Consider the following 25,250-nt stretch of genomic DNA (forward strand, 5'->3'; position numbering starts at 1 on the left):
ATATTTTGAACTAAAATAGTATTTAACAAATGAACGATGTTCAAATAATAGTAATTTTCTAAATAATAAGTTGAACTAAGTTATGGCATAGCTGTATAAAAATAGTTGTTCTGTATGCGTTTCTAAACTATTCATCTAATTGCGCTGAAACTTTACACACTTGACCTCCGAAACACGATAAAGGTCACTGTCTCAATGAGACTCCGAAAAACCACACCCAACCCCCGTCCCACACCTTAAACAGAACTTTGAGACTACTTAATTAAATTTTGTTCACTTTGCATTAAAAATAAGAAGAAAATCACTGTATATAGTTGAATGCCAAAAAATAGGTGGATCACTGTCTAAATGAGATAAAAAAAACACCCCATCCCTTTTCCCACCCCTAAAACATATTTTTTGTACCCTTTTTTATGAAATTGCGCACACTTTTCTACGTTTAAATCAAGGGAAAAATTATTGTCTTAAACTTATTTAGAAAGAAACAGAGTGTCAATAAACCACCCCTAATCGTCCCTTTCCCACCCTTTAAGGCAGAAGTTTGGTTCTTCTTGATAAAAATTTGTACCTATGACATTCAAAATAAGAAGATTAATGTTCCACACAAAATTTAGAAAAAAAAATATGTAAGATCACTGCCTACATGGAATTTTTAAAAACTAGTTCATCCCATGTTTTTCATCCCTTAGATTACAAGGTTTGTACATATATGAAACTAAGCACAATTAATGTTAAAAATAAAAGGATATTTCTGCTTTATCTGACTTAATAATAGCCACCCCCATCTTCCTGTCCACGTGAGGAATCAGAATCCTCCCCGTCTCTCTTTACGTCCCTTAAAAAAGGATTTAGGTGTTTATTTATGAAATTGTGTACACTTGGCGTTAAAATTAAGAGCATGATAACCGTCTAGTCCGATTTAAAATTTCTCACATAACCCTGTCTACGTGAGATTTTGAAAAACCACCTCCGTCTACCTTTCCTACCACATAAAGTAAAATACTGACTGGTACAACTTGAAGATATTTTGCACAATTTACGTTTTAAAAAGGAGGAAAATTACTGTCTACAGCCGATTTTTATAAAAATAAATTTTATTAAATGATATTCCCCCTTTCCCATCCCTTTAAGGAGAACTTTTCACTCCTTAAAGAAATATTTCTAGCTTGATGTTGGAAATAAAAAAAATAAAATTACTGTTAACCCTACCATTTTTCCTGGCTAGATGAATTTTATAAATAACTTTACTACCCCTTAAAACAGATTTTTCACTTTCCTTAGTGAAATAGTTCACGTACAAAAAAAAGGGGGAATTTATCGTAAAAATCCAATTTAAAAAAGTTCACTGAAAAATGATATTACTTAAAACAACCCCCATTTCCTTTTTCTACCCCTTAAGCAGTATTTTAGCCCTCCTAGATGAAATTTTGCACACTAGACGTTCAACTTAAGAATACAAATGTCTAAACACAATTTTTTTTAATCTTTCACCTTATGTTCAGCCCGGGCTAAATCACGTAATTACATTAGTACTTCTTAAAACAAGAGATTTATTAATAGCCTAGAACTTAGCAAAACGGAATACACACACACACACACACACACACACATATATATATATATATATATATATATATATATATATATATAACAGAATAATTGTGTCACACAAGTTGATACATTAATTATTATGATTGTACCTCAAAATTAATTATTTACAATAAACCTGCCTTTCTTAAATTAATTATTATGAAAATATTGTTAAAAGTGGTAAAATAGGTCCGGAAAAGATATCCCAATTACAGTTTTATTTACTACCCAATATTTTACACTACTCGCAAAGTTATAAAAATGTTACTGTATGTCCACAAATCAATCATTCTTTCATTAAGTCCACAGTTTTCTCTCCCCACTAGAGCTTGTCTCGACAGTGGCTCTCACTGATGTTAGTCTCTTGCCTCGCACCACTGTTCCTACACACTGCCTCGCACCACTCACTCGTCCGCCGCGCACACAACTCCTTCCCGGATGCTTTGGTCCCCGATGTGCCAACATTCGCACACAAAGTCAGCCGCTCGCCGACCGCTATCTCTCACCAAGGGGTAACTCACCCTCTTCACTTCACTGTCCTCGCAGGTCAGATTCTATATACGTACCCTGGAAAGTCTCTTAGCCCTTCGAAGTGTCGCGTCATCGGATACCTCGACTTAACAAACACTCGAAGCTTCAAGAAGAATGGCGTCCTAATAACGCCACATCACACAGGCGGGGCTCTGGGAACGTTCCAAACCCTTGAGAACCGCAAAGAATTATCCGGACCTAATGGGAAATAACATATGTTTGTAAATGTCTATTTTGGTACAAAATCACTATTGTTGGTAGAAGTTTTTGTAATTTTAAAGTATTTTAAGTTCGCAAAATTTTGAAAATGTGAAATATTATTTATGAAATTTTATGTTTAGTATTGTTTTGTTGTATAATATAGATAAACACAATTCTTGGACTAAGTGTTTCAGTTAAAAGACAAAAACTTTTGCCAAGAAAAAAATAAATCAAGATAAAAGTAAATGTTAGGTTATCTAAATCACCAATTATTTTTGAGTATCAAGTTTTTCACGTTTGTCGTGTTTCTTTTTTTAAATTTTATTATAACTGAACAATTCGTAATAACAAATATGACATTAACACATAACTCTCTGGTAAGACTAACAAAATTGATACATATATACGTAGTGTTTTGTTGGCAACGTAAATGTTTATTGAAATGTAATCTACACTTTATTTTAATGATATGGTGATTAAGATATTAAATTTTTCCGCCTCATTTCAGGTACGATTATATATACATGAAAAATGTAAAATAGCTTTTTAAAGGAGACACATTTGAAATAAACAATTTTTAAAAAAATAAAATAACCTATTTTAAAACCAGATAAATTCGAATTCATAACATTAAACTCATAAGCTACTTGAATATTTCACATTGTTTCATCTTCCTTGCGATTGTTTAAGAGCTATTTCTGTAGACTTGTACATGCTACCTCCCTTTTCATTTTTTTGTCTGATACAAATATTTTAAAAATATATTAATTAGGTTTTTACATTTAATGTGTGTAAAATATCACGCAAGTGACAATAATTAAGAACACTCGCGCAACTTCATGAATTATGACAAATGATATTACCGTAAGTGAATATCTGTTAAAAATATTTTTGACAGAAAAACAAGGTGAGTGGTTTATCTTGTGAAAAATTTCGGGCATAACTCTTAAATAATATTAATGATGAGAAAAAAAATTCAACCAAGCGTGTTAAGATCAGGCTTTAACACCATAATGCAACATTTTTGTTGAAAAATATAGAATTGTTTGATACCCGAAACCAGTCTAGCTTAACACGTTCATGCTTTGAGCAAACCAATTTTGTGTTTTGTGTTTCAACCTTTAGAGAGGGAAAGGCTTCTAGTTTTTCTTTCCATCCCACCATTAACCAGTTGTCGTTCCGGTGGCTTGAATGAAGAGAGGTCAGGCTTGCCAACTGCACAGGAAGCGGTGCCGGTATGTCGATGTCGACATCCCCATTTGATTTATTGTGTTGACGTGCTTACGCCGAGTTGGAAATAAAGCATTTCGTCCAACTGTTACGCCCATTACTCATCGCGTTGTCAGCTTTCAAACGCAAACCTACTTTTTTTTTTATTTCGTGGAACTTGACAATCTCAGTGAATGGAGTTCCAGTTCTACATTATAAATGTTACATTTGAGCCAATTTTCGATTTGAACCAGATCCTTGTCTTTGTCTTTGCGAATTGAGACTGGTTCTAACAACAGCGTTAAATATTTTAAACTGCATAGTAAAAATCATCGTCAGTATATTTAAAAACAGTGAACATGTATAAAATAACAAAAATACATTTATAACTAAAGAAAAAATGACAAGTATTCAAAAATTTGTTGAGCAAAAATTATTTTCTTTTTTTTAATACCTGACATATTTGAGAACTTGTTTATTGGTTACTATATCAAGATATAATAATTTTTTATTTGTACCCGGACCTTTATTTTTAGAGTAACAAAGAAACACTTTCAAATATTCAGTGTTTGGTAGTTATTACTTATACGCACCTAACGTAGGAAAATAATTAGAAATATAATAAATCGTTTTATGAATTTTATGTTTTAAACAAAATTCATCAGTAAATTAAGAACGCTTTTTAAAACCATCGTAATAATAAAACTGTTTTAATTGTTTTATAATGCAGATGTAACAACCACAGAAAATAAACTAAAGGTAGGATGATTTTAAGTGATAAATAAATAGTTGTACAAAAACTTAAATTGGACTTATAATTTCCATGAAAAATATATATTTTACTTAAAACATAACGCTATTTTTTAAATTGCAAAACAATTAAAACATGTCGGCGAGTATTTCAGTTTTTATCCAGAGATGTGTAGTATCTAACCTCGGTAAAAATCAAACTGATATGTTCCAAACTTGCAAATTCACTTATATAAGAAACTCGGACACAAAATTTAATGTATAATTCTTTAAAAATAATGCGCTTGTGATAAATATATACACATATTGTGTTTTCAACCACATTTATTGACGCGAATCACCGTAGTTTTTGCACCCGCCGCTAGAATTCGTTGCCGGAGTAGCAACGTCGACTATTCAATCATTTTATTATCAGACAGAAAATTTAAACTGAAAAATTAAAAGGCTTCGATAAAAGCGAAAAACGAGAAGAAAAAATATACTCAACCCTGGATTAAGACCTAATTTTTGACAAGGAATATGATTAAAATACTGCCAAGAATCTTGTTAGAATTCATTGAAAGGTTAAAACTATAAAGTTTCCCTTTGGCTTTGTGAACTTTAGTTCACGTCATCCACCACAGATGGTAGCAGCGTGATTACACATTTCCTTTCCATGCTTTTAGTATGACTCATAAATAAATTAAATCACAACAAAATTAAATAACCGACTTGCAGTATGATACCGGGCTTCAAGAGTGTACTGACAACTATGTTAGGAGTGAATATTTAAACTCCTGCCACTCAAAATAAGTACTTGGCGAGTTCGCCCCACTTACGTATGGGGCTCCGGAACTTACAGGCGTAGTCAGAAATTGTACAGATTTGATTTTAACATACCAAATAATAATTCGAAAGTTTGAGGATTGAAATATGTAGGTATGTTACTCAAAACTGCAAAATATTATTTTTTTTTCTGCACCGCTTCACTTTTTTTTGTAAATGGAACAGAAAAATTCATTTCAATTTACAGATAATTTTAAATTTGTACATTGACATGAAAATAGCTGTATAACTACGAAACAGTGTTCGCAGTAATTAATGCTGGGTTCGGGTTCTTACCCGAGCATTTATGTTTGTTTCCAAGTACATCAATATGTAAAGTTATTCGTAAAACGTTACGTGAATAGTTTCGCAGCATTAACCGCGCTTATAATAGGCGCAATACAAAAAAATAAAGTCAAATTGCTGGATCTTTTCCATTGTTTTAAAAAAAAATATGTTTGAATAAAAAATCAATTTAAATATAAAATCGTTCATCGAAAAAAAATACTCAATATTTTCTTGAGAAACGTATTTCATATATGCAAAAATAACCATAGCAATCTGTTGTACAAATATAATTATTTTTTTCCCCTGTGTGCACTCCGCGGCCTCCGTATATCCGCAACGCCTCAATTTTTTTTTCAGAAAGGTCTCTGGAGTAATTTTACCTTCGAAAGTGATCTTTAATTCACGTGGTTTGTTTAACCGTCGTCGGCCGGCGTTAAAATGTGTCCGAACGGGACAGTTTCAATCCACGCCGCGCTGGCGTGGAAGTTAATATCGCTCTCCTTTTCACCGTCTCGCGAAATGCCTTTTCCTTCTCCTCCTCCTCCTCCTGGGCGATCGACCCCCCCTCTTAACCCCGCGGGGTTGTGCCACGCGCAGACACCAGTAACCCCCGGTACCCCCCAGTACCCCCCTGAAGGCTTCAGCCACCCTGGGGATAACGGGCCGGAGCGCGACGGGTTCATGGTTCATTCAGCAACCTCCCTCCGGCTGTCGCTGAAGGCGCCGGCTCTTTTACGACCCGCGGGGAAGGGGGGTGGGTCATGCGGATGAATGGGGACAGGTCAGAGATACAGCCACGGCGCGGCGGTCCCGACTGACTGTACAGTCCGCCGAGTGAACACACAGGGTGGCTCACGAAGAGCCCCTAATGCCACGCCCTAGAGACCCGGAAAAATTCGCGGGTTCAATGACCTCCAGGACAGACTCCAATTATCCTCTACACACTCGGGCAAATGCCAACTGTTCATTGGCTGCTGACTTTTGAGTCGTCTCGACTGATTGGCCTGTGATTCGACACTTCTATGAGTGAGGGTCTCTTAATTGGACCTCAGTCCTCCAGATTAACAGTGAACCAATGACAGTAGCAGCACTAAGGTATAATTACTTGAATGTTAGCATAACACGAAATGAACCCGCGAATTTTCCGGGTCTCTAGCCACGCCTTAAATAATTAATTTTTGACATGTGTTTATATTAATATTAAATACTGAGTATTTATTTAATGATATTTTTAATTTGTTTAAATTTATACTTTACCAACAGTATTTATAATATCACTACAATCGTTTTATTATTTTATTTATATTATTTATTTGCATAAAAAATTAAAGTTAGTTTTTTTTTTATCACGCCAATCAAGTATAACTTCTTGCGCGCGCACACAATTATACGCACCAATTTTTGACGTGACATCTAATAAATCGAAGAACGCCGGCTGCACGCACGAAAAAAGAGTCCCGTTACGCACATTGTTCCGTTACGCTGTGTCCCGTTACGCACATTGTACACTTGCGCCGCATCTATCTCTCTTCCACTCGACTGATTATAAAGTGAAGTGAAAAGTTAACGTGGTTTTCATTGCTTATTACAACAACAATTTCGGCAATAAAGGTTAATTATTCTTTCATTTTAAAAAATCTGATTACTAGTATAATTTCAAGTATTTCTTATTTTATTATTAAAATAAAAATGATTCAGTTTTATTCATAAAAGTATGCAATAATTTCATCAATGTTTTTTTATGGCGTTGTCACGTTAAACTATCGTCCGTAAACCGACTTTACAGACAACCAATTTTTTTCTCTGTGTTGAAACTCACGTCCGTGCCTTGCCCGAGACTCGAACACGGAGCCCCTCGCACGGAAAGCCAGCGCGCGGACCTGAGTCCGTCCACTGGGCCGACAGATCGGCACTGGCGCGGCGAGCTTTCGATGCCTCGCAGCCGTCTGTCTCCGTGATTGGTGTGCGAGCCAATATAGGTGGGCCTGGGGCGGGGTTTGCCGCGTTCCTCGTTTACGCCGCGGGGCGTTCCGCGGAACGTTATTTTGAAAACTCGTTTAGCGCGCTCCGTATCCGGCGGCAGCCTGCGGGCTGATTACGAATAATACTCGATGGAGACATGGCGGCGTTCTTCCACGATGCGCACCGAAAACCCCTCGTACCGCGCTGAACGATCATCAGCCAAAAATTTTCAATGCGTGTTTCGTTGTGATCTGTGAGAACTACGGAGCCACGGTACGAATCCATGACGTCAAAGGGCAAGCAAGCAACACTAGCTTAAGATGTACATCAAGTTCTGTCCCTGCCCGAACACGCCCGAATATTCACCTTCGGCCAACCTCGGGTTTATTTATATATATATTTATATTTCTCTGTTTATTTTAATGTAGCTATAGTAACCTAACTAACCGTCCATAGTGTTTTGAAGTGTTTTAATGTAGCTAACCTAACCGACCACTTTTAATATTTGAATTCATTTTTCCTGCGCAAAAATAAAACAAATCCCGAGGTTGGCCGAAGGTGAATATTCGGGCGTGTTCGGGCAGGGACAGAACTTGATGTACATCTTAGGTTTCCCCCGTCTGGTCAGGGGGATATATATTTGTTTTGGTGAGGACCATGCAATGTGTAGCCTACAACACTCAAGGGGAAATGACAGTTGTTAAAAGTTAAAAAGGGAAAAGTCGAGGTTTTACGTCACGCGGATACGCACAAGGGACTGAAGGGATATCCAGCCAACTTGAAATGTCACGCTGGGCTCTGGTTGGTCGCTATGAACCTCAGCGTTTCATTGACTCATTTATTTCACAATTACTAGCTTTGTTATTTTTTCTTCCTGCGAAGAGGAGTTACTGAAGATATTTTCATTTTTATAATATAAATCTCCTAGAAGTTTATTTTTTTTTTTTTTTGCTAAGTGATACGAAGGTATAAGGAACTTCACGTAAGCTGTACATTATGATGACACCTACTTACAAAATTTGTGGGAATGAAATTACAATCTCGAAAATTGAATGGCATACTATATATATATTATAACAACCATAGCACAATGTATCAACGTTTGATCTCGGTTAGCGGGTTCATATGAAATAGAACGAGTTCCAAAGTGGCAGGAGGGGAGGGGGTTACGGAGTAGTGAATGCCCTTCGAGGTTTTCACCACCGCCAATCAACAGTCCAACCCTTCCCCGTGGTTGGGGAAGTGAGTGAGGGGGAGGGGGGAGGAGTCGATAGACGCGGTCGTGTGCGACGAAGCCACAGTTGGAACAGCGAACAAGCTAACAAAAAAATATGTATTATGTGGCGATATGCATTGAACAATTTACAGTAACAGAATTGCGTTTCGTAATGGAAAAATCAATAAAACTACATACATTATTTGCCATCAGTTATTTCGTATATTTTTATCATTCTTGAATAATAAATTTTCGTTTTTATAGATGAAAAAATCCAACAAAAGTCAGGGAACTTGAAAAAATAAAAATTAAATGGCTGACTCGAGAGATTTTGATAAATCGTGGGTAATCAAAATGTTGATGGACAGCACGGGATTCAAACCCGGCTCCCTTGAACTGCTGGTCCACTTATCCACAGCTGATTCACCCAGGGCCGCCCACAAGGGGGGTGATGAATGTAGGTATTATAGCATTGATAGTTTTCAAAGAATGTCAGTTTCGCGCCTTTTTCGTTATGTGTATAAATACTTTATCCTTATTAGTCAAGCGAACGTCTCACCTGTTTTCAGGCGCGATCATATGATGTGTTGGTTACGAAATATGGTAACCCTACCGCTATAAATGGACAGGATGATTCACGGGTGATTACCGTCACTCACAAGGATTGTTTTATTTGCATGTTACATCATATGGACAGGGCCGGCTGTAGCAGGTAGGCCGGACAGGCCTGGGACTACCCAACGCTTTCAAAATTGAAAATTTGAAATTTGACTTTTTATTAAAAAAAATTGGTTGTCTGTAAAGTCGGTTTACGGACGATAGTTAAACGCGACAACGTCATAACACAACATTGATGAAATGATTGCATACTTTTATGAATAAAATTGAAACATTTTTATTGAATTATAACTATTTTGTATGGATACAAAGAAGGAGTGAAATGAAATCTACAATTTATCTGATAAATTTACTTTTATTTGCACTCATTAATTCAAATATTTTTATTATTTTAACTATAACTTTTATACATGTTTGCTATTTAACTTCTTCCAATCTGTGTTATTCTGTTAAGGATAGGACGATGATAGGAAAAGTAGGAAACGAATGGGAGTGTTTCAAGTTTAATGTGCCTCGAGAAAGTCAAATCGATGGTTGTTCCAATCGAGTGGAAGCGAGATAGATGCGGCGCAAGCGTACAATGAGCGTAACGGGACACAGCGTAACGGGACAATGTGTGTTACGGGACACTTCTTCATGCGTGCAGCCGGCGTTCATCGATTTTTTAGACGTTGTCACGACAAAAATTATATTAAACATTAGATTTATTTTTAAAACTATACGAAAAGTAAAACTCATTTTCATTTCAAACTGTAATCGTCTGCCCTTCTTAGAAAGGCAGTTGGCAATGAAAATGAAACTATACATTCGCCTTCAGATTTGTAACATTTTACGTTTACGTACGAGCTGTGTTGTAATATTTACTTTATATTAACATAAGTTTCATCCTAATAAATAAATATGTTACCCATATAGGTATTAAGCTGTATTTTGTTGACATACAATTATACGTACATAATAATTCTTATTATTAATATATTGGACTTCAGAGAGAAAAAATTAACCTCAGAAATCCATAAATTTTTACCATTTTGCATCGGAATATTAAAAAAAATCCCCGGACCACCCTCTGATAGGGGGCCAGACACCCCGGTAGGGCCCTGTCTCCTAAAACTGTACATACGCCCCTGCGGTACATTTGGAGCCTACCCAAAATTAAATCCTGAATCCGTCCCTGTATTTGGAGCAAAGTGTGACTGGATAATTCAACAAATTATAAGTGCCCTACAATGAATGGGGATGGAAGCAGGACGTTGTTAAACGAAGAACTGTGCAGACACGTAAGTGCCAAGCCGCTGCATTTTAAATTCTATTACAAAATTTAAGCTTATTACCCGCTGTTTTGATGCTCAACTCCGAACAGTAAATATCAGTTAATTCAGCATTACACAGAAGGAAAAAAAAATATTTTCTGTACTTCGGAAAAAAATATGCCAATAAAGATTAATACTAAAAGAAAGATATTATAACTCTGTGAAACACATGGCTTTGATTATTTTTGCATATATGAAATAGGACATTTTTTTACAGATAGTACTAAGTATTTCTTACAAAGATTAGCGCATTATTGTATAGTTTAATTGATATTTCATTCAAGCATTATTTTTTTTGAACCACGGAAAATATTGTTGAATATGCTTATTATCGTGCGCAGTTAATACTGGGAAGCTATTAGGGGGAAATGGGTAAATTCACGGGTTAATATTCCGAAACCCAGGGTTACTGCGAACAAGCATATAGTGTACTAGCTGACCCGGCGAACTTCGTACCGCCTTAGCGTAGCAATTATGCACTACTTTATTTTGTATAGCTGACCTATCTTAGGTATGAGTACCTATTCAATTTGAACTGGAATCTATAATATCCTCCATATAAAAATGAATCCATAATTCCCTGGTATCACTATAACTGAAAAGGACCTTACTAATTTAATTAAAAAAACAAACAAAATATATATTGTCAAAATAGTGTTTATTCCATAGGATTCAATAATTCCACTAATGTTTTTACAAATTGCTATTGAACAACTTGGCATTTTTAAGTAAACAATGAGCTCAATACCACGCGCGCTCTATAAATCAACTAATAGTCTCTGTACCCCTCACTGATTCTCTCTACTCTAATGCTTTTTGATAAACTATATTTTTAGTTTTATGTTCTGGCGCGTAAATAAATAATGTTGATGGTTTTCCGACACGGGAACAGGCGACATATAATTGGCCATGTGAAAAACATGGATTTTCTAGGTTGATGCCACATACACTTAGCGACTGCCCTTGCGATTTATTTATTGACATTGCAAATGCAAGCCGCACTGGAAACTGTAAACGGTTAAAGCTGAATGTCATAAGGTTACTTTAAAAATATTTATGTTGTACAAAGTGTTGGGTTAGTTTGGAAATAATTTTATATATGGTGGTTCAGTATTCTTAAATTTTCTAATTTTCCGTTAAATTTTTTCTTTCATAAGAACCTTCTCGTGACAATAACAAACACAACAAAAAAAGAATTAGTGAAATCGGTTCAGTCATTTACGCGTGATGGCGTGACCAAGGGAAATAGGAATTCATTATTCTTAAATTTTCTAATTTTCCGCACAATTTTCTTAATTTTTTCTTTCATAAGAACCTTCTCCTGACCATAGCAAACACAACAAAAAAACAATTAGTGAAATCGGTCCAGCCGTTCACGCGTGATGCCGTGACCAAGGAAAACGGGTTTCATTTTTATATATATAGATGGATGAGCTACGTACTGGGAGTAGGGGGAAGCCTTCATTTCACAGACGAGAGAGCCACACCCGAAGTTCATGTTCGCTTTTTTTTCCGTACCACAACAGGTGTATTTATTTGGGATGTAGCTTACTCATACGTCATACGCCGTTCTATCTCATTGTATAAACCGGTGTGGCATTAAATTTTGCAGTCAATTAGGATAGGTTAGCTACATTATAAATACTTTAAAACTTTGCGGATGGTTGGTTATATTAGGCAAGTATAGCTACATTAAAAAAACTGTAAAATCATTTTATGGTTGCTTAGCAAATGACTTTTTAATATGTAGCTATCCAGCGCTAGGAAACCGTTTACATGATTTTACAGTATCTTTAATGTAGCTATCCTAACCAAATCAACCGTCCACAATGTTTTAAAGTATTCATAATGTAGCTAACCTAACCTTTTACAATCAACAAAAAAAAAAAAAAAACCGAAGATGCACGATCGGGCGTTTGGCTCTCTCGTCTGTGAAGAAACCCGCCTTTAAGCGACCCGCTTGTCTCCGGACGATGTTAATGTAGTGAAATAATCCAGATAAATTTTAAATATTAATAAAATCAGTAAATATGCTTACTGTGTATTAAAATTGATTGAAATTTATTAATTTTAATAATTCTTAATTTATAATGCAAATAAAATATACATACGGTAACATTACACTAACTTAAATAAATACATTTCTACACACAAATTCATAATAAATAAATATTAATTATACGGCCCAGTATTCAAAATAATATACTAAAATACACGATTAAAAAGCACAAATATATTTTTATGTAGCCTTATTGTTGTACCTACGTTGCTTTTTTTTCTTCGTGTGGAAATTTCGTTGCATGGTGGGTGCATTGTAAAAATTCGCCCTCGCCATTTTTTCGTTTCGTGCCTAAATAAGTATAACTTCAAGAATTTTCGTACTCGTACACGTGCTAGTCTGACTCGAGAGCCAGGCTCGGTTATTTTTTGACAACACACGAACTTTGCTCGTACGTTTCATTGTTTGAATTTGTTCGCATGTTTGAATTTAATTTATTTAACATTAAATGCATAAACTGATTGTAGCCGCTGCCTGTTGTTCACGTAACAATGTCCAATGGACATAAATATTTATGCTCTTCCTTGAAATATCACTCATCATTGTGTGACATGAGGTTCGGAAAATTAACAACTGATATCAGACACGAAGTTTCATTTTATTTAAAACTATATTTTAAACAAGCTAATGCCGCATGCGTTTCAATGCATTTTTCAATTTTTTGTAATTTGTTTGAAGTAGGTACACACATACAAATCATTTCTCTCTCTATCTCTCTTTAAATCTCACTAAATTGCTATATATATGAATCGCTATCTTTCTTTACATCTCTCTGTCTCTCTGTCTCACTTTATACCTATAAATATCAATATCTCTCAATATAACTCTACCTATATATATATATTCATGTAGCTATGTTTCTATCTATATCTAAATCTATCTCTCTATACATATATCTACATAACTTTATATATCTATACATCCCTCACTATCTTCTACATATCTGTCCATCTGTACATCCCCCTCTATCTATCTCTCGATATATATATATATATATATATATATATATATATATAGAAGAGAGTGAGAGATGTATAGTATATATATAATATATATATATATTTGTATCCATATATTTATCTGTACAAAACAGAAGACGAACACACAAACATTAGTGTGTGTATATATATTTACTTATCTATTTTTTTTATCTATATATTTACCTTCACAGGTGTGATATAAGTATACAATATAACGCGCGTATTCGAATGCAACGTTGTGTCAAAATTTCAACGAAATCGTTGAGGCCTTTCGGGGATTAATAATTTTGAACGAATGAATATTTGCATTTTTATTTATATGGATAAACAGAACTTTAAATGTTCTGTTTTATTTTATTTTAAATGTTTCTTCACATTACTTTGTTTAACGAAAGTTTCCGTCGTGGCAGCCGACGTGGTGATTTGTTTATAGACTCGCAGACTTGCGTGTTGACGAGACCCGAGCGCGGCTCGTACGAGCCAATGGCGAGCCAGAAGTGAGCCGAGCCGCGCCCACGGTTCCGAACAAGCGAGACAACTAACCCGGCTCTTCACAGCTTACACAGCACACACATATCTAATGATTAGAGACAGGAAAAATTCGCGGATTCATTTCGTGATAGGCTGAAATTCAAACATGTGTATAATTCTGGTGGTTCTGCTATTGGATCGCGGTTTAACCGGAGCTCTCTGGGCCAATGAGAGACTAACGACCAATGAAGCGTCGAATCACAAGCTACCCAGTGGAAACGACTCACAATTTAATAACCAATGAACACGCGTGTTTACTTGAGAAGTGCAGAGGATAATGGAGGCTATCCTAGAGGTCTTTGAATCCGCGAATTTTTCCGGTCCCTACTAATGATTCGTTTGAAAAACATTGCATTATCATGCAAGACTGGCGACGAAACGGTGCGTGTGGACCAGGCTTTAGTCGAAGTCAATGAAACTGTCTAAAAAAAAAAAAACCGTGAAACTGTCGATAGCAAGTAGATAAAGGAAGATGAATGGCTCGTTTATGATAAAAAAAATATGCGGTTAGAGTCAAGGTTTACGGGTTTGAATACCCACTTTTTGACAAACTTATTTTTTTTGGGTTCAGGAGTGGGTTTTTTTTTCCCCATCTCCCTCGTACCACAGAATACAATGACAGATCACCGCAGAATCACCTCGTCTAGTCCAAAATTGTAACTACATGGTCATCTCCCCATGCCGATGGCTGTAGTTCTAAACCATCCCCCGTAGCCGATCAACACATCACCTTCATGATCATTTGTCAATGAAACTGTCAAAAAAAAGGTCATGTAATGGTGGACGTGTATGACGTTGGGCACGGAATATTCAGCACTGCGCATCTCTACGGCGCTGTTACTCTACACGTATTCCCTCTACGGAGCCCAGTGGAGCACACCGCCCGCGGAGAGCAGAGACAGTTGCCAAACACGGCTTCCGGGAGCCATTAACTCGCTGCCGCGTTTCACTGAAGCCGGCAATACCATTTCTCGTGATTCGGACAGCGCATGGCGTTTTTCAAACTGATTCCGGTTCCTAGCAGGAGGTAGAGGGAGGGGAAGGAAAAAATCGCGTGACAAAAGCTTCGTTAAATTTGTAAAAAAAAAATGTTAATGGGCATCAGCGATTTAATTCACATATCGACCACCCGGCAGTAATTTATAGACAACGAGATTTTGAAAACAATGTTAGATGGTGATTTGATCCCTTATTTTGTAACAATATTCCAAAATTTGAAGGTTTTGAAAAGAGTAAATAAACTGTTTATAAAGCCTTGTGCCAGCATATAACTTTTACATGTATAATGCGACGAAATACACAATAAACATTCATTCTTTAACAAAGATTCAAAAGGATAACGATTGTTGCCATATAATCGCTATCGGTATATTTAAGTTGGCATATAAAAGATACGAGTACTACCCACACCTTATTCCATTATGTTAAAGGATTTTTGGTTTACATTAACACTTTTTTTTTTGCTAAAAATAGGCAGTGCAACTCATTCACCACAAAGGTACGGAGGAAGGGTGGCGCAAAGGTAAGAAACTTCGCTTGTATTCCAGAGGCCACAGGTTAGAATACCAAGTCCAGGAATGCGGATTTCGGATTTATATGGTTTCCCAAAATCACTCATTGGGTTAGAAATACTGAGATATTTTCCTCTACTTCACACCAAGACTGTTTCTTTCCGCAATATTCCTGATGTGCTATGTGGACTAGCGAGAGTGAAATCTTAGGTACCAGCAAAAAGGTCGCGCTGAGTTCTCTGGAACAGCAGAAATGCCGCTTGACGACCCTGTACAAGTGAGAATGCAGTTTGAGTTCCCTGGACCATCGTGAGATCCTGCCAAACTACTTGGACCAGCATAATGCAGCTTTAAGTCATGGACCAGTGTGAGATTCCACGCTGAAGTCCCTAGACAAAGAGAAAAATGTTTTGAGGTTCCTAGACCATAATAGTATATACGTTCTGAGATCCCTGGACTATCAAGAATGTCGTTTGAGGACCCAGGAACAGCATGAAACCCACGGTGGGATCATTGGACTGGTGAGAAAGCATTTTGAAATCCCTGGACGAGCGAGAAACGCGTTTAAGGTCCCTGAACCAGCGAAAATGCAGGTTGAAGTCCCTGAACTGAGATCCATTACAAGCGAGAATGCTGTTTGAGGTTCCTGTACCAACGTGAGACCCGTGCTGAGGTCTCTGGACCAGCAATAACACTGTTTAAGCCCGCCGGACCAATATGAGATGTGCGCTGAGGTTCCTTACCAGCAAATATGATATTTTAAGTCATTGGGCCAGCGATAAATCCGTGTAGAACACCTGGATTTACTAGTATCCAGTTAGACGTGTATTGAATATAAAATATACAATTACAAGTGCTGCTGACTCCAAGGGGTTGGCTACGCTGCATGATTAGATTTTAACCACGGGAAGTAATTTTATACTTCAACTCATGGTCTGCTTCATGTTGGTTATACGTCCAAAACATTGACTGAAGTGTAGTGTTTGCATTGTGAGAACAGTTTTAAATGACTATTTTACAGAGATTCTAATTAAACTTACTAACCATTGTCAAGACGTTGTCAAGCACCATTTCCGCAATGTTTTTGGAGTATGGCGATGGCGAAGAAATAATATGACGTTAACTACATCAACACATTCCATCTCCTGACAATTCCTAACCCAATGATGACGTCCCACTCGACCCGACCTGTTAAACTGACAAGTTGTAACTCTTCACGGATGAGTGTTGCATGTAATATTGACACCGGTATTTGAATATAACTTACCTTGATTAATTTAAGGTGTCTGCTAAATAACGATTTAGTTTGTTGTAATTCTGATTTCTCGAGGCTAAACATACTTTTTTTTTAGGTTTGAAGGTCTTAGGGAAATTGGTATTGCACATATTAAATAGAAATTTGTACACGATTTCATTTTTAATATTCAGAGTCGATGTTGAACCAGATCATGCGCGAACTTTTTTTTTTTTAGTGCAAGTTTACGTTTCACGCTTTCATTTCATAATTGATAATTTGCAATTAGTAGCAGTCATGTTTCTGTTAATGAAAATTGTAACTCTGCTAGGTAACTTAATTAGTTACGTTACAAGGGAGTTGGCTCGTGCCGATAAAGTAGAAGCTAATGTTGATGAATATGATAAATCTGCGATAAAACAGTTGCTTCAGTAACAGTAACGGCTTTAGTGATAAATAGAAGCATTTACGGACCATGCTTTAACATACATTTCTACCTCCTCTGCCTGTCCTGCATTGACATAATATGTATCGCTTAAAATTTGTATTTAGGAACTACTCTTAATGTACAGAATACCTAAGTCAGAATTACACCGACATACTTTGGCTGCCGGTTCAACACAAACACAAAGGCAAAAAAAAATTTATTTCCAGGACTTATGGTCTAAAGCAGTTTCTGAGGTTGTTATACGCCCCTGAAATTGGAGCTGAAATACTTTTTTTTTTTCAAATAATAGAGAAAGTATTTAAGATGAAACCTAAGACATGTGGTCTATGATTATTTAAACAAAGTTCTTCGACTACGTATAACAAATTTTTTCGCTATCTGTACATATTTCTGACGTGCTGTTATCCTAAATTATTTCAAAGGAATAATTTTACGTCAGCGACACGTTTTGTAGTGATTGTAGGAATTTATTTAATTAAACACGATCCAGATGCACATTGATCACACCTGAAGACTTTCGCTTTTGTTCGCATAAACAAGTTGTTTTTATTCAAATTCTAAGACGCGTTCCATCTTTGGGAAGGAATTTAGACCATGTCGCATACATGTTTTAACTTTTTTTTTTTTTTTTTTTTTTTTTTTTAGCGATAAACCTGCAGCAAAATGTTGTCTGTCTTAATAAGGCTCATTGTGTAAAGGAACTTTTAAACAGCCGTATTACCAAACGTTGGGTACGATTCCGTGGTGCCCCACGTGTAAGGAAGTTATCAAGGTTCTTTATGTAAAACATCCAACTACAGATAATTTACACACACGAGGAACCCCGATAAGCTCTGCACAGAAAATAATTTTACTGTACTTTTACGAAAGATTTCTTTGGAAGCAAGTTGCCAAGAAATAATACGTAAACCTACAAGAAAAGTTTTGGGAATTTTGTACAATATATGGACACGGTTATTTTTGCAAAAATGAAATTGGTTAGAAAAGTTATGGGAATTTTATACAATACATGGATACGGTTATTTTCGCAAAAATGAAATTGGTTTTTTGTGATAACATTGAGCATTTCTTACAAAAATTGACGCATAATTTTTATTTTTAATTAATGTTTCATTCAAGCATAAGAATGATAATAGAACATTCAACAATTTGACTTTATTATGACCGCAGTTAATACTTGTAAAACCTAATCAGGGAACGGTTTGCAAATAATATTAACTATTGGAGCTACCGGGACGAAACACAGCAAAAATGCCCAGTATTACCGCGAACACTAATTCGCAGTGACACAGTTGTATTTCACGCAAGTGTTCAAATTTAAAAATGTCTGTGATTCTGCACGAATATGTCTTTGCCACTGACAAAAATAATTGGTTGTCTGTAAAGTCGGTTTACGGACGATGGTTTGACGTGACAACGTCATAACAAAATATTGATGAAATGATTGCATACTTTTATGAATAAAATTGAATTATTTTTATTGAATTATCACTATTTTGTATGGGTACAAAGAAGGAGTGAAATGAAATCTACAATTTAATTGATAAATTTACTTTTATTTGCACTCATTAATTCAAATATGTTTATTACTTTAACGGACAGATTATTTTACCTTTAACTTTTATACATGTTTGCTATTTAACTTCTTCCGATCTGTGTTATTCTGTTAAGGATAGGACGATGATAGGAAAAGTAGGAAACGAATGGGAGTGTTTCAAGTTTAATGTGCCTCGAAAAAGTCAAATCGATGGTTGTTCCAATCGCGTGGAAAAGAGATAGATGCGGCGCAAGCGTGCAATGAGCGTAACGGGACAAAGCGTAACGGGACAATGTGAGTAACGGGACAATGTGCGTAACGGGACAATTGGTCATCCTTTTTCGTGCGTGCAGCCGGCGTTCATCAATTTATTGGACGTTGTCACGTCAAAAAAAAAAAAAAAAAAAGTCGTGTGGCAGTCGATGGCGATGGTTCCGATTATGCGGTTGCACCGAGCGCTGTCATCCTTCAAACCGCAGCCCCCGTTTGACGCGGATCAGGCGGGCCCCCGTCCCCCCCGGGAGACTTTGTTTTGTTTGCGGAAGGAAGATGATCCGCCGGGCGGTGACAAACGAGCGACGCGCACGTCTCCACGACGTGGCGTGACGTGCTGTCGTCCTCGCGAGGAGGTGACTGCAGCGCCGCGCCGCGGGCAATCGGCGTGTCTGCGCGCGCGGTACCACACGCTTGGGACAAAGTTTCAGTGCGATGAGTGTGAGGAGGTTCGCGGTAGATAATGCAACATCAAAACGGATTTTTGACGTGACTACGTCTAATAAATCGATGAACGCCGGCTGCACGCACAAAAAAGTGTCCCGTTACGCACATTGTCCTGTTACGCTGTATACCGTTACTCTCATTGTACGCTTACGCCGCATCTATATCTCTTCCACTCGATTGGAACAACCATCGATTTGACTTTTTCGAGGCACATTCTTGTAGCACTCCCATTCGTTTACTACTTTTCCTATCATCGTCCTATCCTTAACAGAATAACACAGATTGGAATAAGTTAAATAGCAAACACGTATAAAAGTTATAGTTAAAATAATCTCTTCGTTAAAGTAATAAACATATTTGTATTAATGAGTGCAAATAAAAGTAAATTTATCAATTAAATTGTAGATTTAATTTCACTCCTTTGCATCCATACAAAATAGTGATAATTCAATAAAAATTATTCAATTTTATTCATAAAAGTTGTCACGTTAAACTATCGTCCGTAAACCGACTTTACAGACAACCAATTTTTAATTTTACATTTTCCTAAAACCATTCGTAATCTCAGCAGTAACTCTAATTCATTTATTAATTTTACATCAATAGGACTAAAAATAATTATTGACAAAAAACATTCGTATTTTTAATTAAAAGAATTAGTAGCTTTCATTTGTATAACTATGTTGTTAACACATTCAAGTTTGTTTAATAGCTTGAAAGTGAGTACTTTTAAACGAAGATGTTTACAAACACATGAGCTAGGAATTTTCGTTAAATTTTACTATAAACTGAAGAGAAAAAAATGGGCGCGTGTACTTACGTACGTGCCTTAGAAGTTATACTTACTTGGCGCAATTTAAAAAAACTAACTAAAATTTTGCATGCCAATAATTTATAAAAATTAAATAATAAAGAGGACTGGAGCGATATTGTAAATACGGCTGATAAAGTATTAATTAAATCAAATTAAAATATTTAATTAAACACTCAGGCGTGAAAATATTATGTAATATAGTAAAATATTGGAGATCAATTTTAATAAATAATAAAATAAATAATCATCCTAAATTTATATTTTACATTATTATTCTTAAATAATAATGTAATAATTTATAATGCAAATGAATTTTGCATACGAGAACATAATCTCACAAACACTGCCATGAAAACGGCCAGGAGACTATTAAACCTTTCACAGACACTCCCTGCCAGCGACAATGGAAGCTTACAAGCAACCTGACATCGTTATAACATACGGTATCATGACCTCACTATTAAAAATACACTTGAAAAAGTTTATAAACTCAATTTATATTACTGATATTAACAATAAATATATATTTTTAATTACATGGACTAGCATTAATTATCGATCATTAAAAGCACACATATATTTTTTTATTTGTATGTATTTTTTTTTTTCATTTTGTGAAAATTTCGATGCATTGTGCGCGCAAATCGTAAATATTTACTTTCATCATTTTTCATAACGTGCCTAAAGTAGTATAACTTAAAAAATAAAATGTTTCGCTAATTATGTGGGAAAGCGGGGTGGAATGTCGTTTTCATTTTGACTTCAATCATTAACATAGCAAAAAATATTGGACACAACTTACTCCCAAAATTCTTACCTTTATGACATAGAATAATGACGGATATAGACTACACGCGGCATACAATAATGAAAATTCTAGACTGAAATTTTTCTTCCGTGACGAGGCCATTATTGGCTTATGGTTTGCCGATTGTATTACTGCAGATTCATCAGATGCACAGAATTACGTAAAGTGTATTCATCTGCATAGAATCTGTTTCATTACGAATATTAATTTCTTTTTGCGAGAAAGTTGTGAGGGTCATGTTTTTCAAGACATTGTTAATGTAGGAGACCAGTCAGTAAACAATGGCATATATTTAAGTACTCTGCAGGAAGAGAAACGTTACAAACAAGAAAAATTAATTGAGACAAAACGTAAAATCTCACAAAGAAGCTCCCTTAACGATTGTTCGCTGGAATGCCTTGAGCTGCGACAGTCTGTAGCTCACAGAAAACGAAGAAAAAAAATTGTTGCATGATCGTTAATTAAAGGAGAATTTTTTATGAAGACAGACATTGTACGAGATCGTGCAAGTAGAAGCCTTTTTCTTAGTGACATAATCATTGTTTCTTAAATTTTGAATTAAATTACTGTTTATACTTAGCATATTTTATTCATTAAGTTAGTTCCTCATTTATATTTTTGGTAAGGATCCTTCCCAGAAATTCTTATTTTTCTAGCGGCGACAGCATATCTACATTTTCTAATAAAAAAAAAAGGTCGTTAATATCCGATATCCAATTGTGATTGCAGGTGAAGAAAAAGTGATTTGAAATAATTTTTCTTTTTTTTTTCAAGTGTGTGTACCGTGGGCCCTTCAGAAATATTATCACTAGATCCCAATGTGTTGTACTTTCCAATTCAATTTTAACGGATTATTTGTTGAAAGAAAGCCAAATCCTTTACGTTCAGCGGAGAAGATATTGCTGTCGCGAAATACCATCGCGGTTTGCAAATTTTCCGCTGCCGTCAAATTTAATTAAATTATTTTTCCAATGTTCCCGCTGTTCGGACACTGCGTGGGATCGCCTACGCGCCAATTCCATATAGTCGTCTACTTCATTATGAGCACCTACACGGGCCCATTCCATATAGTCGTCTACTTCATTATGAGCATATACACGCTATATTTGTATTGTCTTCTTCGCCATTATGAGCACCTCCATGCACATCCTTTCATTTTTCAATTAACCTCAGTGTACATTACCAGGAAAGGGTGCGAGGGTTCTACAATTTGCCAGATAAAATAGATGTGATAACAAGTGTGAAAACTTCTTTGGTAAAATTTATGTGTTTGTCCTTGTGTTGTTTTGTAACAATTATAGTCACTGTATGTTTATTTTAAATTATATGTTTTCACAGTGATTATTTTATGTAATTGTGTGTTTGTATGTTTATAATGTTTTATATGTTTGAATTATAGCGCCATTCTGTTAATGGCCTTCAGCTTCTGGATGACACATAAAACCAAATAAATAAAAAAAATTATCATATTTCTCTTATTTTAGTTGAGACGTGGTTCGCCCGATGGCACTAATTATTGCATGTAATTTTTTGTTTGATTCTCCTCAAGATATATTTGCCAAAGATTATCTAATTGTGGTAAATATCCACACAAATGTTGATAGTTATAATCATTTACATGATTTTTTAATGCTCGAAAATAACGTTTTGGATGTGTCTAGTGGAAAACGTTAGCGATCCAACAAAAATAAAACTGCAAGATAGCTGTGGAATAAACGTACAGAAAAAAAATCCCTTCACTTATGTTAGCAAATAAAAAATAAAATGAAATAATCAGCTCGAGGTCTGAAACAGAACCTTAAAAGCGTGAGCTCTTCTACTTCCTTGCTCTTTTCCCTTTTGCCCATCTGCAGCTTGAAGAGTTTGTTGTTCATCCTATCTTTTGTTTGTAAGTGATTAAATTAGGGCTTAACGTTGTGTGAAAATTGAGGCCATTGGAGACGTTGAGATGTGATAGGTGTATATGAGAATGGGGCACTGACTGAATTCATGAAAAAGGGAAGGAAGGAGTAATTCGACAAAACACGATGGCGACAATGTTCCAACACTTTTCCCCACTTGCAAAGATTACGTTGGTTCGCTGGGAATATAACCCGAGGGTCGCCTCAACCAACGTGGCCTCTCCTCGTGTGGTATCCTCCCTGGACTGTGCAGGCCTCGCCTTCTGGCTGGCGTGGCCCCATTTGACTGACGGAAACTGTCGCCCCGCTGATTGCCCAGGGTTGGATCGGTGCCCTTCTCAGCCAGTCGTGCGTTGCTGCGTTGCTGCGTTGCTTCGTAACCGCGCCAAGAACGTTTTTTGATGTGTAACATCTAAAGGTGGGTCTACACTATATAACAAAAACATGTTATATTTGTAACATGTTATACAACAAGTTATACAACTTGTTTCATAACATGTTACATAACAAGTTATATAATAAGTTATATAACAAGTAATACAACTTGTTTCATAACATGTTACATGTTTTTAAATATGTATACCAGTGTGGACAAACGGCCAACATGTTATACAACAAGTTATTTAACTTCCTTTGATCTTTACCGACACTGCATGGGAAACATATAACTTGTTTTATAACACTTATTTTGTTATAAAACATGGTGTTATATAACATTTTTCTTCACGTTTTCATAACAAGTTATATAACTTTGTTGTGTAACTTGTAATATAATTTTCATTCTTTTCATTTTGTAACATGTTGTATAACTTTGTAATATAACATTTTATAACTTGTTTTGTTACACAGTGTAGACCCACCTTAAGCTTTCGCCATACGGCATTTTGTAGGCGTGATTTCGCGAATGTGGCGTAAGTCGCGCGGAACGGGAACGTGTAACCACGGTGCTGCCATCTGTGGCAGAGGGCGCGAACCATAATTATTCACAAAGCCATATTGAAACATTATATAGTAAACTATTTAATGAATTTTAACAATATATGAAGTATTTGAATGAAATTTCTAGTCGAAAATCAGTATTTGTTTTTCAAGTCTTTATCGCTTTTATCGGAGCCATTTCATTGTATAGCTTAAAATTTCGCTGTGCAAATCGAATGATTCTATAGTTGACGTAGCTGCTCCGTAAACGAATTCTAGCGGATGTGTGATTTTGCGTCAAGAAAATGTAGGTTGAAAACGCTATTGTTTTTTCACCCTCGGCTTTATTTTACAGCGTTCTACGTGAAATTTCACGTCCGAGTCTCGTATCTAAAAGTGTATTATTTGCAACACGAGAAACGCGTCGTGAATGTGCTCGTCACCGAGGTTATATGTTACGCCGTGTCTGCGTGCGAGACGTCCGAAGGCACTGGTTGAAGCGCGGCGGTGTTTCGAGTCGTGGGATCTGACACCCGCGGCAGATGGTGCCTTGTCAACCCGTGGTGTCGGGGGCCGTCGCCAGCAGGTGCAGAGGAGACACTACCTCTCCCCGCCACCCCCCCCCCTCCCCCCTTCAAAATTCCGATGGCGGGCGGACGCAGGGAGCGGCGATATGGATCCAGTACTGGCCCGGTAAGCTTCAGTAGAAGTTGAATGTACATTTGTGTCGGATCACGGGATCTCTGGGTTCCCCGAGGGGTACCTACCCGGAGATGTGACAAGACTTGGACGAAGCGCCTCGAGGTACACTCGTCGTGTCCGATGACCTTGCAAGACGGGACGTTGTGGGTTCCCGCCCCGTCAGGGATGCATCTGTGCTCGTGAGGCGGGATGATAAGTAAGTACGGCGCTCTCCGGTGCTCTTAGCGCGGTATCGCCTCTAAGCGCAAGGCTCTGAACCGGCGCGCAGTCTTCTCGTCGTGCACAGGGAAACTGTGAGATTTTAGCGGTAACCGTAACATTACATGGAGAGGAAAACGAAGATAATGGTGTGATGCAAGTCACTTGAATGCTTTCAAGAATCTGTACAGGATTATTTATGCCTAAAAAAATTATTATTCTGAAAACAAGCTTTTTTTTTTTATCCATTTTTCTCTCTTCTAAAACTATGTAAAGTCTAAAAACGAAATACCGAAGAAGAAAAACTAATCATTCGCTCTCAATATTTTCTTAAAAACTTTTCGTGAACATAACTTACTCAGATAGAGTAACTCAGTTTTAGAATGTAGAGTTTTTTTTTTTTTTTT

General features: G+C 36.4%; 1 protein-coding gene across 3 annotated transcripts in view; it reads left to right on the top strand.

The window, feature by feature from the left end:
• The first annotated feature begins 23,368 nt into the window (after positions 1–23,368).
• Positions 23,369–25,250, top strand: part of LOC134536021 (retinol dehydrogenase 13-like) — a 268,591-nt gene continuing 266,709 nt past the window's right edge. Inside the window, exons 1-2 of one of the 3 annotated variants that reach the window (XM_063375521.1) lie at positions 23,369–23,443; positions 24,299–24,636. In XM_063375521.1, coding sequence (XP_063231591.1) covers positions 24,589–24,636 — 48 coding nt within the window. In that variant the 5' untranslated portion in view covers positions 23,369–23,443; positions 24,299–24,588. Of the gene's footprint in view, positions 23,444–23,915; positions 24,637–25,250 lie in introns of all 3 variants that reach the window. The other 2 variants (XM_063375520.1, XM_063375526.1) reach the window with 2 other exon arrangements.

This window comes from Bacillus rossius, chromosome 10 (assembly GCF_032445375.1).
Source record: "Bacillus rossius redtenbacheri isolate Brsri chromosome 10, Brsri_v3, whole genome shotgun sequence".
Lineage (NCBI taxonomy): Eukaryota > Metazoa > Arthropoda > Insecta > Phasmatodea > Bacillidae > Bacillus > Bacillus rossius.